The 16637-nt window shown below is 28.5% G+C and overlaps 1 protein-coding gene and 1 long non-coding RNA gene across 6 annotated transcripts; one reads left to right on the top strand and one right to left on the bottom strand.

Moving 5' to 3' along the window:
• The first annotated feature begins 356 nt into the window (after positions 1–356).
• LOC123291733 lies at positions 357–742 on the top strand. The gene is made up of 2 exons (XR_006534968.1): positions 357–494; positions 573–742. It is a non-coding gene; the product is annotated as an uncharacterized LOC123291733 (long non-coding RNA).
• Positions 743–830: 88 nt separating this feature from the next.
• LOC123291732 (peroxisomal acyl-coenzyme A oxidase 3-like) lies at positions 831–6823 on the bottom strand. Of its 5 annotated transcripts, none has more exons than XM_044872128.1 (8): positions 6655–6823; positions 4327–4467; positions 3524–3971; positions 2736–3437; positions 1967–2209; positions 1479–1630; positions 1109–1396; positions 831–1038 (listed from the first exon to the last, which is right to left on the bottom strand). In XM_044872128.1, the coding sequence occupies exons 2-8, from the start codon at positions 4453–4455 to the stop codon at positions 901–903; spliced, it is 2100 nt and encodes a 699-aa protein (XP_044728063.1). In that variant the 5' UTR covers positions 4456–4467; positions 6655–6823; the 3' UTR covers positions 831–900. The 5 variants fall into 5 exon arrangements, with proteins under 5 accessions (XP_044728063.1, XP_044728061.1, XP_044728066.1 ...); XM_044872126.1 differs by having other exon boundaries at positions 6663–6823; XM_044872131.1 differs by lacking the exon at positions 6655–6823 and adding an exon at positions 5292–5319.
• Positions 6824–16637: the final 9814 nt, after the last annotated feature.

Genomic DNA, 16637 nt, shown 5'->3' with positions numbered 1-16637 from the left:
TCAGGAATTGAGCTTATTTCTCTTGACTCGAATACATATGTGGACCGTGGGGATATAACGAACTAAGAATTCTGTGACTCCATATATCTTCATTTTTTAGGGTTAGTAAAGAAAATTGATCGCGGCTCAAGTTTCACGTTATTCAAGCTTATCAATATACTGGTTTTTTTTACCATTTTGCTATTAAGTACATTTTTTACCGTCTATTTTACAAGAAAAAAAACCATATGCGTTCGCCAATAACTTTCTTTTGACATATACCAGTAACGTAATCGCGATAAAAAAGCCAATTTTTCTTGGAAAAATGGCAAGAAACATAGATTTTATTTTTCAATATGGGTTCATGGTCTAAAAATTATAAAAGGTGTAAATTTTTTATACCATATATTTGTTAAGTTGTTTAGCAATCACTGTATAAATATTAAAAGATAATGTGGTTTTAGAGTTGTCTAGATTATTTGGCGTACATGAATTCATGAAATACTTAAAATCTGGTAAGTAGAATTTTTTTTTCATTTTTAATGTGTAGTTTAAAAATGGTATTTTATACAATTATATTTTTATCGAAACAGACTTGGTGGTCCGACGAACAAGTGAACGCTCGCTGAGAAACTTCCTAAAGCATTTGAGGAGGAAAGGGTTAAACAATGAAAATATTTAGTTGTAAGTTAGATGTTTCATCAAATATCATTTTAGATTTGAAAAAAACGTTATTTTCATTTATTTTACTATCAAAAAAAGTCAAACAAAGCAAAAGATGAAGCTATATTATTCACAGCAATTTCGATAAAAATCCGAAGAATGTTACGTGAAATAAAAGAAACATAAAATAATTGGGATATTTTAATTCTATAAAATAGTTTTTCTAGCCTTCCAAATTTTCAGATGGTTTTATAGGAATTACAACTTTGATGGCAACGGCTGTGAATGTTTTAAATCTTCACAATAGTTATTCCAATCAACTATATCCTTCCACCATGTAGGACGTTCAAAAGTTCCTGGAGATGTATATAATAGTTTTTGAATATTTTTATAAATCTATGAAAAAAATTGTTAATATTAGATAAAATCAAAACCTAAGATGATTGAATAATGGTATTATTCCTACCTCTCCATCCGACTGGCCCAAAACTGAATTTAAACAAAAATCAGGTGGTGCTATTGCATCAGCTAGAGATACAGCATCATTTTTTAGACTTGCACAAGTTTCTACAACTGTTTCATGTACACATTTGATGAATTCTGGATTTGAAACAGCACCACCTTGAAATAGTGTTGCAAAGTATTTTTCTATTGAATAACAACCATATAAGACAAATAATTTTAATAAAACAGTTCGTAAATTATCGTCTTTACAACTTTTGATTTTTTCATCAAAAACATTTAACATCAAATACTAAAAAGAAAAAAATACGATAATTAATTTTGGTTACCTGAGTTTTGTTTAATTATTTAATACAGGCATTACAAAAACTTACCTGTGAAAATACTATTGACAATGGCAACGCAAAAAATACTTGAATATTATTTTTAGCAGTAAAAGTATCATGTAATTTTTTTTCCTTCTCTAATTTTTCATATGTACTTTTTAAGTACCAACAAATTAACCATTGATAAATTGAAAATATATCTAAAAATAATTTTGACTGTAAACCAAGCGTAAACATTTTGCATACCTACAAAACGGTAGTCCGGAAACGTCCACTTATTTTTATATAATAAGAGCTATTCTTATCTTTTATAATATTTTAAAACAGAGAAGACTTTAATTTAAAAAATATGAGACATGTGCTTAAAAAAGCTTTGTACTGCCCCAAATATCGCAATAAAAATTATAATAATTGTTAACTTTCAGTAAAAGGTTTGTTTTTTTTGCTCCCATACAAATATTTTTTTTTGGACATGGTGTTCTTTACTTCTGGATTACTACAGGTTTTTATATAAATTTTATCAATCTATTACGTACCTTCAACTTTATCAATTCTAGTTTGTGAATTTAGTACCAACCTATCGTAGTTCATTAGTAAAATTTTCTTATAATTATTTAAAAAGTCTATTGTATGTAATGGAGTTTGAATAGTTTCACCATCGATAATTCGTGACCAATATTTTAGAAGCCAATTACTTGTTTGCTGTATTAATACATAATTATCACCTTCGAACGTACAATTTGCATCATTATCATCTCGAGCAATTCCAATACCAGCAGCTGTAACAATATTCAATATTAATGATTCTTTGATTCCATATTTGAAATACCTGTAGGGATCGTTCAATGATTTATTAAAGGAAAAAAAACTCGGAGTGCTGTTAAATGAGAGGGTAGAAAGTGAAAATAGGGGTGAAAAGCATCCCTTTCAAATATTTAGAAAATTAAATACAAACGAACAAAACATAAAAGATAAATAAAATGAGTTAATTTTGACAAACAAACGAAAATAAAAACTCGATCAGTTGAAAAAATTACACGCTGTGTCTAGAGCTCATATAGTCAATTTGGACAAGGCGCTTGGCATTAATTGAAATAGTCCAGGTTCGAGTCCTCTAGCGAGTGTATATTTTTTTAATTCTCTTTTATTAAGAAATTATTTATCGTGAAGATATTTTTTTTACGTATCCTGATTAGTACTAAAATTCTATAACTTGTTCCTGAATTGTATAATAGATCAAAATTGCTTGGTAGTTTCAGGTCTTTAAAGGTAATTATTCTGTATTTAAAAGTATGATTTATTTACCTTTCAGATAACCAAAACCTCCACATGCTTCACGACATTCTTGTATACCGTCCCGTGCTAGCCAACTGCTTATACATTTACCAGCTGATGAAATAGCGTGTACTTCTTTTAGCAAATCAAATAACACCATTTGTTCATTATCATTTTTCGTCTTATGATTACGTAATAATTCCAAAGTATCATATAGGTATTCACCAAATACTGTTAAAACATAACACGATGCTAAATGTGGCAATAAACGTATTTGTGTTGTTGGATATTCTATAACAGGTATTTCATCCTCATTATCATTAGAACCATTTTGTTTACGTACTGCACAATATCGGATTGCAGTAACAATCGATTGTGTTAAATATACAACGGATAAATAGGCTACATTAGCTCGACCACCCATTAATACACTAAATATTTCATTTGATGAGTTTGTATTCTCTGTATGATAAATATATTCACCACTTGGTGTTACATCGTTGATTTTATTTAACAAATATTCACGTGGTATACGATAATTTTGAAAAAGCATGAAACCATTATCGAGTCCACGTAAACCAATCTTTTCACCTAGGTCACCAATTATTATGCCTCGATTTGGCAGCATTGAATTAGGATTACGAACAGGTACAATAAATGCATTTAAACCATGATCTTCATTATCGGGCGTAATTAATCGTGCATAAACACATGCATGAGTAGCAGTTTTACCTGGTAAAATATGGTACAGTAAAAATTACGTACATAAAGTGAATATAATTAACAATTTGAATATATGAGAGAAAAAGGCCTTATACCTAAGTTTCCAATCCAACATTTGGCAGCTTCAAAATCTGGAGTATTTATAACAAACTCTTGCGTTTCTTTATCATATTTTGCGGTGGTTCGAATCCCTTTTGTATTTGAACCATGTGCTACCTCAGTCAATGCAAAAGCACCAATAATTTTCAAATCTTCAGCATCACGAATAAAATGTTGATGACGTTCAGTACCCAAAGTACGCAAAGAGTTTGTAAATAATCTGAAGTGAATGGTACCACGAGCAGATGACATGTGATTCCAGTGTAATAATGCTGAGCCAAAGGCTTGAAATCGTCGTGAAAATGATGCTAAATCCTCATGGTTAAAAATAGGTCGCATTGCCTTTAAATGTGCATGTGCTCTTTGACGTTCTTCACTTAATGTTCGGTCGTCGTTGTCATGATGAAATAGACGATCATTTTCCAGAAATTTCAATATCTCATGCTGAAAATTAAGTTTCATATTACTTCAATTTACATCTAATGAAATATTAAAGTTAAAAAATCAAGTGAAAACAAACACTTGACTGAGTTAATTGTTGAAATACCATGAATAGTTGATGAATTTTATTAGTCAATCGTTTGTTTTTTATGTCATATAAGTAAAGAAAGATAGTCAGAGTCGTGTATATATAACACGACTGTGGGGGGTCACACATATATAATTGATATTCCCGTATAATACATACTATAATGCTAATTTGCAGTCTCACGGGAAAATAGCGATTTTTACGTTTAAACTTTTGTTTTATCTCTAACGGTCTACTGTTTATTTTACAATTCCTAAATTATTTATATACCTTATATTTATATTCTTCCTCCCCTTCAATGAAAACCTTAAGCTGTTTCCAATCAAATGTTGCCAGACTTCGATACCGATCCAGAGGTCCAGAACGAAAGTCTTTTAGCAAGTCAATTGCTGAGGACATGCTTCAAAAATTCTGAAAATCAAATAATTTGTGCTGATTAAACCGTATAATAATAATAATAATAATAATAATAATAATAATAATAATGGGGTTTAGCCTCTGTTTAAGACATACGCCTTATCACAGAGGCCCTTTACATCATTATTTGTTAATATTTATTTGTAATGTGATCAATTCTGCACCTCCATTAACTATAACTGTTCACCCTGCAGCTGCCTGGATTCGAAATCGCAAACTAAGTCTAAGTAGTCAAACGGTCTAAGACTCACGCCTTAGACCGCTCGGCCATTTAGGCTCTAATAAACCGTATAATATTGATCTTTACTAGCTTAATATTTCAGTGCTCTTGATTTATAATTGGTGCAAATTAACCTTTTGCTTACGCTCGATTTATAACATAAATAACTCTTATTTTTCAAATGGTAAAATGATATTGAATTTAAATTTTTTACAGGATTTGTAAATACTATCTTATAATATAATATGATATCCAGTTATCAGTCAAGCACCCTATTAATCTAGTTTTTATATATCTTTCAGCATTCTCGAAGCATCAAATAAAATCTGCGCTCCGTGTCAAGAAGTACACACGTTAAAAAAAGTTTAATACAGGACGAGGGTATAATAGAACAGAAATTTGTCATTGACGTGTAATAAATATTAATATTTTTTCCCGTGCGATGTGTATTCGGCATTCCCTATACTTATTAATAATTGTATTGAGTTTCGTTCATTTATTTATTTATTTGAAGTTATTTTACTTGTTCTACAGCGTTTATACGCTATTATTGAATAAAAAATATTATTATTATTATTATTATTAATAATTTTCTTACAAAGAGTAATTTTTTTTTAAGTACAAACATATTAAAATATTTTTAAGTATGAAGGTCAATTGAATATCGAATGTGAATGTCATACATATAATTTTTTCAAAATAGATATTGTTCTAATCTAATCACTTCTTGTAATTAAAATTTAAAATACAAATAAAATTTTTAATGTAACATGTTTTTATAACGGACTAAAAAGTATAAAATAATAAACAACTATTAAAATATTAGTGTAGTGCTATGCCCCATGTTTTTCGTTTATAATCTTACAAGTATTTTAAAAGCTATTTATTATTTTATACTGTTATGTCCGCAATAAAAAACATGGTGCATAAAAATTTTTTATTTTTATTTTTTTTTTTTCTGGTTTTAGGGCTATGAAAATGCATTTTCATTCACTTCTGAGCTAAGTTCAAAATTTCAAGTCTCTAACTCATCGGGAAGTTTGTTATTAAAATCAATTACAAAATTCCATCCGTACATACAAAAAGCAAGTTAAAAAATAAACCTTTAAAATATTCATTTTTGTTAAATTTTACAAGATTCTATGCTTGCAGTTTGTTTTACTGAAAAATATCTTAATATGGTAACCCAAAATCGTTATTAAAACTTCACCACGCTGTAGTTGCCAAAATTCAATATTTGCATTTATTTGTTCTTTACATACGGTTATCTTTGCAATGGGAACGATTACGTACCTACGGCAATTGAGTTTTGCGCACTCAATCGCCAATAAAGTAAATATTTATCGTACGAATGTAATGCGAATAGAGACAAGTGAAAACAACTGAGGTTATTGTTGAAATATCATTAACTGAGGTAATGGTTGAAATACCATGTATAGACAGTGTTGATTACACTGTCACATTACACATACATACATGTCACACATATATAACTGATATTCCCATATAATACAAAGTATACAATTTGCGCATACAGTAATGTTTACGAAAAAATGTTTCACACAAAAGTTGTTCATTTTTTTATAAGGAACATTTTTTACATTTAATTTTTTGTTCTATCTCTAACGGTTTACAAGATGGGTCCTACGGTCCTACCCAAGACCCAATTGACCTTTGTTGCTCATTTACGAACTTGACCTCACTTTTTACGCCCAAAGCACGTTGTAAAAATTTCAGCTCGATATCTCTTTTCGTTTTTGAGTAATCGTGATGATAGACGAACAGCCAGACGACAGACAGACAGACAGACAAACGGAAATGGACTATTTAGGTGATTTTATGAACACCTATATCAAAATTTTGTTCATAGTATCAATATATGTAAACGTTACAAACGTCGGACTAAACTTAGTATACCTTGTATATTACATACCTATACATGTCATAAAAATACTGTTTACCTACTTACGGTTTAGTTTAGCAATGCAGTAAATAACAACTTATTAAAATATCAAGGCACATCTAACTGTTTCAAAGTAATAGTAACACATGCAAACACCATATGTGGACCAACACTTATTATCACTGAATAAATTTCTGATGATTTGTTTGAATAAACTCAAATGCAATTTTATATTATTGATTAAAGATTATTAGCAATATATTAATTAAGATATTAATAACAATAAAATCAATATTAACAATTATGATGAGATTATTTTTCAGGTATTTTAAAATCAAAGTTTAAGTTAATAAAAAATAATTATTTTATCAGGTATACATGTATAAAGTTCATTGTAAAATTATAATAAAACGTTGACAATGAATTCGCATAATTTTATGAATAAATCAATTAAAATATTTTTATACAATGTATATATGTAATATATATCAAGGTATACTAAGTTTAGTCCCAAGTTTGTAACGCTTAAAAATATTGATGCTCCGAACAAGATTTTGGTATAGGTGTTCATAAAATCACCTAATTAGTCCATTTTCAGTTGTCCGTCCGTCCTTCCTTCCGTCTGTGAATGCGATAACTCGAAAACGAAACAAGATATTAAGCTGAAATTTTTACAGTGTACTCAGTACGTAAAAAGTGAGGTCGAGTTCGTAAATGAGCAACATAGGTCAATTGGGTCTTGGAAAGGACCGTAGGACCCATCTTGTAAACCGTTAGTAAATGTAAAAAATGTTCTTTATAAGAAAACTTTTTTTTGAAACATTTTTTCGTAAATATCACTGTTATCTCGTGTACCGACAAGAGCTCAAATTGTATAGCATGTATTATATGGGAATATCAGTTTTGTATGTGTGACATGTATGGATGTGTTATGTGATGAGTAATCAACATTGTCGATACATGGTATTTCAACAATTTACTCAGACAATTTTTTTGTTTTCACTTGTATAATATAGAATGTATAAAAATTAAGGAAGTACGAGCAAAGAAGCATCTTTCAGAATAAAGCTTGATTTTTTAACATGTAGTTCAAATATGTTTATATGAATTCTGAAAATTTGATGAATTTTGTAAGAGTTTGCTCTAAGAGCATACAAATCGAAACTTGATTTATTACCCTTTCTTAATACTTAACAAAAAGGCTTCGATTAAAGCTTCGGCTAGGGCTAGCAATGTCTGTTAGGCATATTCTACATAGTTAATTCTTTGAATAACAGTCTAAAACGTCACCTATTTCTTTATAATCGTTTGAAAGGGGTATATTGCGTAACACCCTATTGTTTGCTAATGGCAATAAGGAAATGCTTTTAAACACTGTCTAAGATTATTATCACAATCGTGTTGAAGTGAATGAATTACATAATACATTTAAATGTTTTGATTCATCGGAACTGTATATGATGTCAAAGCTATTTAATGTGACATTAGTTAATTCAATAATGACTTTCTCTTGTTACCGTTGTGTATATTTAAACGATAATTAAATTAAATAAACAGTTTTAAGGCACATATATTTATTGTTAATTTAACTAATCAACTAAATTTTAACAAAAATATAATATACAAGTAAAATATTATAAAAATTATTCTCTCATATATTGGACATGCATTGCCACTTCACCAATAAGAACAAATAAGATAGTTTCTGAGATATCGCAATATTTAGATCGATTCTAGTCCGTATCTCAAAAACTATGCGACCAGTCATCAAATGCATCCGATTTTTGTACTTTTTGGGTCAAAATTACCTTATATATTGAGTTTCATTAAAATTGGAGATACAAAAAATTTCTCGGCTTTTTGCATTTTTTTTAAGGGGTACCCCTTTGAAAAAATCCAGAAAAACGCAAAAAAAAAAGGTTTTGGAATATGCTAAAACTAGGTAGATGTGGTCATTTTGACCCAAAAAGTATAAAAATCGGGTTAATTTAATGATTGGATGCAGAGTTTATGAGGTATCGCAATATTTGGATCGATTTTAGTTCGTATCTCTAAAACTATTCGATCAGTCGTCAAATGCACGATTTTTGTACTTTTTGGGCCAAAATTACCTTATATATTGAGTTTTATTAAAATCGGAGTTACAAAAATTTTTTCGGTTTTTTTTAAGGGGTAGTTTAACTTTCTAGAAAAATAATCCTTGTTAATTTTAAGCTTTTATTGAATATCAAAATTAATAAATTTCGAAACTATCTTTTTTTGTAATTTGTAAAATTTTATTGAAATTATTTAGAAGGCCTACTATATGTAATTGGATTTGAATAATTTAACTATTGTTAATTCATGACCTATATTTTAGAAGGAAATTACTTATTTGCTGTCTTAACAGATGATTATCACCTTCGAATGTACAATTTGCTTCATTATTGTCTCAACAATTCTAATACCATCAGCTGCAACAATATTTATTACTTGTAATTGATTACATGTCTTAAATACCTGCATTGCGGTGCTTTAGGTTATTGTCAATCACGATATAAAATAATTATAATGACAGCTTAATAGCTTAGCTCTAGTATTCATTATATCTTATACTGATAAGTAGAATTGAAAAAGGAAATAATGCGTTATTATGAAGCTGCTATTCTCATTAGATTAAATTTTTAACCGACTTCAAACAAAAAAAGAGGAGGTTATCAATTCGTCTGTATTTTTGTAATATGTAAACGTAGATTGTACTGTTTTGGTACGACCATCTTGTGTGAATCTCATTTTTTTACAATGAAAGAAAGATACAAGGTTACAAGCTATGATCTTTTCAAGTCATAACAATTATGATAAATGTAACGATTAGGAAATTTTTGCGTTTTTATGGCATTAAATTTAATAACTTTGTGTGTGTGTGTGTGTGTGTGTGTGTTTTTTTAAATTATTGCTTGAAGTTTAGAATTATAGTCAAAAGCGATTTGATTAAAGATGAATGGGTAAATAGGTATAGGGTATATCATCCTTAATATATTTAAGTGAGAACTTTTTTAAAATAATCGTGTATGAGTGACTCAATGGAAAAAAATTATTAAAACTTTTTTGAAAAAGTTTCTTCTTCAAAAAGCATTTTTTAATTAAATTTTGTTCAATCTTAACCTTCATGTGCCAAACGTACAACATGTGATAAGTTATCTTTATCGACAATTTCTATTTAGGAACGTCTCTTCGGTATGTACTATAATGACATCACACTGGCCTCTACTAATAAGGCGTAACAGAGCCGAAAACACTTACTGACGTGATATACATAAATATTTAAAATTCTTTTCTCGTGCATTACGAATGAAAAATGAAACGAAAACAAATTTGACATAGATTCAAATTGTTATAACGAATCAATTTTTTTTTTAAAGGACATACATATTAAAATGTTTGTAGGTATGGTGTTCGATAGAATATCGAATGTGAATGTCATATGTTTATGCAAATTTATTCAAAATAGGTATTGTTCTAATGTAATCCAATTTAATTAAAATAAAAAAAAAATAAAAAACACGCTTTTATTGAAAGATGTTTTTGGTATCTTTGGTATCCATGTACCTACTGTAAAAATACTTTGAACAACAACAAAATATTTTTGCAATATTCTTGCAATATTGATTAAATAAGATAATATGATATGTTTTTTTTTTCGTAACTTAAATCCAATTTTACAAAATAATTACAAAAAAAATTGCTTCAATAATCGTACAATGTTGTTATAAATTAGTTAATCTTAATTTGATTGAAATAATCCTGAGGCATTATAAAATTTCGTGTATCAAGGTGAAATCACTATTTAGCAAACTTTTATGCAGAATGGATATTTGAGCCCACAATATTTGAAACCTCTGTGTCAAATTTTTGTCATATAATTTACAGAAAGTAATTGAGTAATTTATGGTTAACCACTATACAAATGACTTTCTAAACCTTTCTCGAAACTCAATTTAATAATTAACGAAGAGTAGGTTGCTCCGTTAATAGCAAGCTAGTTTAAAGAAGATTTTCTAAGGTATTTTCTACTTAAAACGATTAAAATTCCAAAGCAGCCACTTCCTACTGGCTTTTCCCGCACATTTCCCGGATCATTACATTATTCACAGAGATTTAAAATCAAATTTGTTTAATTTTTATAATATTTTTTATTACCTGTGTAAAGTTCAAAGTGAAATTGTAATGAAAGGTTGACAATGAATTGCACAAATTTACAAATAAATTAATTAAAATATTTTGTTGTATATAGAGTGGTGAATACATAATTAAATTAACTACGTTTGAGGACGTATATTCATGAGACTTGTTAATAGACAAATAAAAAAAATTATGATAATATAATGGTTTTAATGATTTAAGAAAAAAAAAACTGTTAGCGACTTGATTTCTTTGAATTTTAAGTTTAAAAAGCGTAGTTTAACATATTCTAAATGGAAAATATGAATGATTATGAGGAACTATGCTGTTAAAAGAAGATAGGATTTTTATAAAATTTAACTATTTTATCCTGTGCTGTGTGACCTTGTCCACTCCATTAAATGGGTAAAAAAGCATTTAAAAAAATGAATTCTACTTAAGTCACGGTTAGAAAAGTCATATTAAACACATTCGGGTAAAATGACCCACCAGGAATCATCTTGGATAGATGCTCCCATATGGAAATGTAAGTTTAAGGAACACGTCAGTTTTGCACGGTAGAGGTGATTACAGGTGAGGATAAGAATGTCACAACGTGACAGAATAAATATTGCGAATTACATAAATTCCGTACAGAAATCAATCACGTTGGGTTTCGGAAATTGATGGGAGATCAAAAAAATTTTTTAGCTTCCGGTACCGAAGTTACCTGTTTTATTTCCGTACGGCATTTATGTTTTTCCCTGAAATACTTTTACATATAGGAATATCTCTTTTAATATGATTTCTGGTGGGTCATTTAATCCGAAAAATTTTGGCATGTGCTTATAGTCTGTTAGGGAATGTTGAAAGATTCAAAACAGTAGTTGCTGATTGTTAGCTATGGTAGGATAACAGTATTTAGTAATTTCCATAATATACAAAGAAAATAATATGTAAAATAATTGTAATGTAATTACAATAACAATTCCAAGAATAATATATTCAATATTTTAGAATTTAAACGCAATACAGCACTAGTAAGCTGTATCTATCTATATTAATGAAATCAAATTGTCTTGTTTATTTTAGAATGTTAACTGTATCATAAAGATAACTTTCTAAACTTACGAAACATATTAGAACCAAAAATGGATATATAGATGATTTTTTTCACCATAAATTTTCGAAATCGGAATAGAATAGCAAAAAGACTGGTGTTCCTAAATTTTTAGAAAGAATGAAAAAACAGCCAGGAAAGGTAGGTCACAATGAAACAGAGAAAGTTTTATAAAGAGAAATCACTGTAGTATCATTTTATTGAAAGAGCAAAAAAATTCCATTTTAAAATGGGCATATCTTGGTCAATTTGGAAGCTAGAAAGTCGAAAAAAAAAACAAAAAATGGACACAATCAAATCAGGTTTAAATTTAAGTTGAACCGTTTTTTTATTTATATACAATTTTTTTTTTTGTAAATTTAAAAAAAGTGGTTTAAACCTCCTAACTACCTCGCCCCCCCCTTCCGGAAAGGTTGTTCCGGAAGTTTTGGTACGAAGTTATTATAACCTAATAAACAACTTTGGAAAATTTCAAAGGTGCATCAATTTTTTCCTTTTAGATGTTTAGTTTAATTTTACTATTTAAAAAAATTTGCTAACATATTTTACAGTGTACAGTTTTGAAACTTTTTGAAACCTACTTTGTATGACATGAAGAGTCGTCAGAAGAATCTATTGAAGGATATCCTTTATACAACAACTTTCTCACATACTTACTATATATATATATTGTTAATAGATGTAAAATAATCTTTTATGAATATACCGGTTAAAATTCCTATAGATACGTTTTAAATGTTTGATTTACTTACCTTACTCTCCCCTATTTTATGTTTAAATTTATACATACAATTTTCTTGCTATATGCGTACACAGTGTTCCATGTAAGGAAATCCTTCATAATATTTCCTTTCTAGTTGGTTTGTTGTATTTGTTTTGTATTCATAACGACAATAAAGTGTACCAGAATTGTATACAAGGATACTATAATTTGGTCGTTATTAATGTAACAAGAAATATAAACGAACAAAAAATACTTACTTTACCGTCGAAAATCACAACGGTGTCTCTTATACACAATCACAGCCCACGAAAACCGACGCAACAACAAAAATCGGGTTTCAACACTTCGCCTACTTTAACCACTCTTTACACCTGACACCTCATCACGCATGGTGCCGAGGATATAGGCTTTGTTTCAACCCTCCACCGTACCCAGTCTACCAAACTCAAAAAATAATTAGGCGAATAAAAAAAATTTGGAATGCACAAATAAAAACGGGCGGTTGGCTGACTTACGTTTTACTAAGTAGGTTTTATTCATAAAAGATGAAAATTTGTGTAGGTAGGTGCTGTTGAGTCCTGTATTATGTTACTATAACTAGTTTCTTGCATTAGGTTGCGGTATCATAAAACTTAGCTAGAATAACAGAAGTTACTTGTATATATTATTGTTATTACAATATATGTATCTTTTTTGTAACATTATTATAAATGCAAAGTACTTTCTGTTGGTACTACATATATGTATACCGTACCATGGATTTATAGAGTGCTAATATCTGTTATGATCATAATTAATATCATAGAGTTACATTATAACTTCAGCAATTCTAATGAGATACTAGTTTAATATGCATGAAACGTTGTTTTTATTGGGCTATGTTAAATTATAGAAGTTTTCCTTACATAATAAGAAATGAGGGAAAAAATTAAATTTAAGCGCAATATCTACTACTCACAAATTATATTTTTACTAGCCATAAACTCTTAACATATTCCTGTTTTATTCAACACTACTTTCGAAAAACCTTCTTTTAAAAAAAGTTTATTATGGAATCTGTATTGATTATAATCGAATTTTTTTTTATCCAGATAACTGGTAAGCAATCAGGTGGTCTAAATTGGAACTACTAAAAAAGCGATTCACTTCCTGTTTAATAGTACAAATTTTTATCGCCTGTTGGCGGGATTTATCTGATTTGAATCGGAATATTTGTATTGGCCTCTAAAAAAATGATAAATACAAGTATTGGCATCTGGTAGTCTAAATTGTAGCTACCGAATTCGTGTCTTCTTCTGATTTTAATTAATAGGAATTATTATCGCCAGTTGGCAAGTTGCAACTTCCACTTATCAAAAAGAATTTAATTTTGTTTCAAGTTTTCTCTCATCTGTGAGTTCTTCTTAATACATGTGATTATCAATAACAGAAGTGAATAGATTCAACCAACCCTGGTTGGGTAGATACCCATGAATTTTAACTCGTTCATCCTTTCTACAGAAATCTTTAATTTTTTTTTTATAATGATGTTCATAGATAGCAGTCAAATGCCGAAAAATAGTGTTATTCTGATGTGTGAGCTATATTTTTATTAAGTTTCATTAAAATGAATAGTTTTTGCGTGAAAGCGTGAAAGAGTTATTTTAAATTACAGAGAAATTAACATTCAGAGTTAATTAACATTAATTAAGAGAAATTATCATTCAGAGCTAATAAAATAAAATATTCAAACTTTATATTTTAAAACATTTAATATATTTGTCTGTTAGAAATTAATTTACCAAACAAATTAAGAAAGAGAGAGAGAGAGAGAGTGAGAGAGAGAGAGAGAATATCAAAATAATATTGGTCATTGGAAATTTTTAAGGCAACATAAATATTTGAAAAATATCAGACTTCTTAGTAATAAAAACAACACCATTTATAAATAGAGAAGAAAATTAACAATAGAAATAAAGCATTACAAAAAAATACGGGAAAATAAAAGCGTTATTTAAAAATTTTATGGGAATGTAATTTGTCCGGTAACAAATTACCATTGAAGATTATAATACACTCGTAATCAAAAAAATCGCCCCCATAAAAAAATAAAAATATTTAAAAAATATGCCTTCGAAAAATTAAACATTTTTCTATACAGAATGTGTTGTTTTACGCATTCTTGTATGAGCTTTTTTGATCGAATTTAAAATTTTCGTAAACATTTTAATATAAACGATTTTTTTTTAACTATCTTCTACTTACATAGGCTAGAAATCGGCTTCATTTCTTCGATATGTTTTTTTATCAATTTACGCAATCTCAAAGCAAATACGACTGTTCTATAAAAACTCTTTTACGCCTCTCGTATGAGATTTTTTTTCCCGAATTACTGATTAAGCAATGTCGAATCAAGCTAAATAGTGTTGGTAAAGAAAACAACATGTATTTATTAAAATTTTTGAAAAAGTTTTAATTCGATAGGGTCCAATTTTTTTACAAATCGTAATTTGGTCCAAAAATCTCGTGCAAAAAAACATATTTGTTGGCTTTCTTGTAATAAAATTTTTTCATCCCTTGAATTGTAGGTGATCCCGTTTTTTTGATGCCGTGTGTATATAACATACATAACAATTTTTTTATTGTTAAGATATTCTGAATGCCATTTGATTAAGGAACACGAAGCGTTGATATTAAAGCTTAGAGGATTCGTACAAAGTGAAAAAAGTAAAGAACAGTGAAGATGAAATTATATTTAATTTTTTTTTTTTTTTTTGGAGGATTAGGCAATGATAATTTTGTTGAGAGTTTCATATTTCGATAAAATAGTGTTCACAAGAATGTAGACACTACCTTCTACATAACCAATTTTAGCAAAATTTATTTCTTATGTTACCCAGGAAAAGCAATGTGAAGCATGTATAGTCACATCTTAGTTTAATTTATTTTGAGCTGAACTATGAGCTAGAGCAATGTTAAGAAATTTGATAGATATTTTGGTTTTTGTATATGAAATAAGAATTTTTGTCAAATATAGCCCAGTCAATTTAAGTTTCTCCATCTTTTTTCAAATTAAAAAAAAAAAATGGTTCTCGTTTTACATCTACATTTAAGAACGTAATATACCTAATAGGGTTGTAACAAAGATAAAACATTGTTTTAACTTTCCAGACAAATATTTTATTTTAATTATTATACAAGAAAATAATTTCATATTTTTACATTTATTATGAGTATGAAAGTGCATCAAGGAAAATAATTACATTTTTATATTTTTTAGAAAGGGTTATAAAATAACAACATATTCTTTATTGTCATGGAGCAGTTTTATTACTTTCTAAAATTAATTTTTAATAACTAAAGCTTATTAAAAACAAGTGACAAAAAACAATTAGCTTAGTTAGTTGTTGAAATATCCTATCTAGATAGAGTTGATTACCAGTGCTGGAATTAATTAATATAAATTTGGTAAGGTAAGTTTCAAAGAGAAAATTAGTTATGTAGATTATAATAGCGGTCTTTTGACCGCCATTTTGGTTTTCAAAAATGCATTATACATGCTATGAAACTAATTTCTTGATCTCCTGAATATTATGATGTGTTCGGTATGAAGTTCGAATCAATAGACTCAAAATTTCTACAATCTACAAAATTTCAACGATTTGTCTTTTGTAGTTTTGACAAAAATCATAATTTTCTTAAGTTTGACCCTGATTGGCCCCTCATGGGAAAACAATGATACTTAAAAGAAAATTGGTAGTTTTTTAGAAAAGTTTCAAACGAAAGTTGGTAGTTTTTTGTACATTAAGTACATTTTCATAAAGTACCCATTGACCTTCATTTTCCGCTAACTCACTCAAAGTCATTTTTCATTTCGATATCTCTCTAAGTTATCTTGCTCAAGAAAAGGAAATGTACAAACTAGATGATTTAATGAAGGCCTTTACCAATTTTTTAAAAGTTGTTTCACTGTTTCTAAGCATTTTAAACTGGCGACTAAACTTTATATCTTCTGATATGCCTATTTCATATGTACGGGATATACAAGATCAAGATTTAGTAATTTTATCATACACAT

The sequence above is a fragment of the Chrysoperla carnea genome, chromosome 2 (genome assembly GCF_905475395.1).
Source record: "Chrysoperla carnea chromosome 2, inChrCarn1.1, whole genome shotgun sequence".
NCBI classification, from domain to species: Eukaryota; Metazoa; Arthropoda; class Insecta; order Neuroptera; family Chrysopidae; genus Chrysoperla; species Chrysoperla carnea.
The sequence above is the reverse complement of the archived record's forward strand: the minus strand, read 5'-3'. Positions and strand labels throughout refer to the sequence as shown.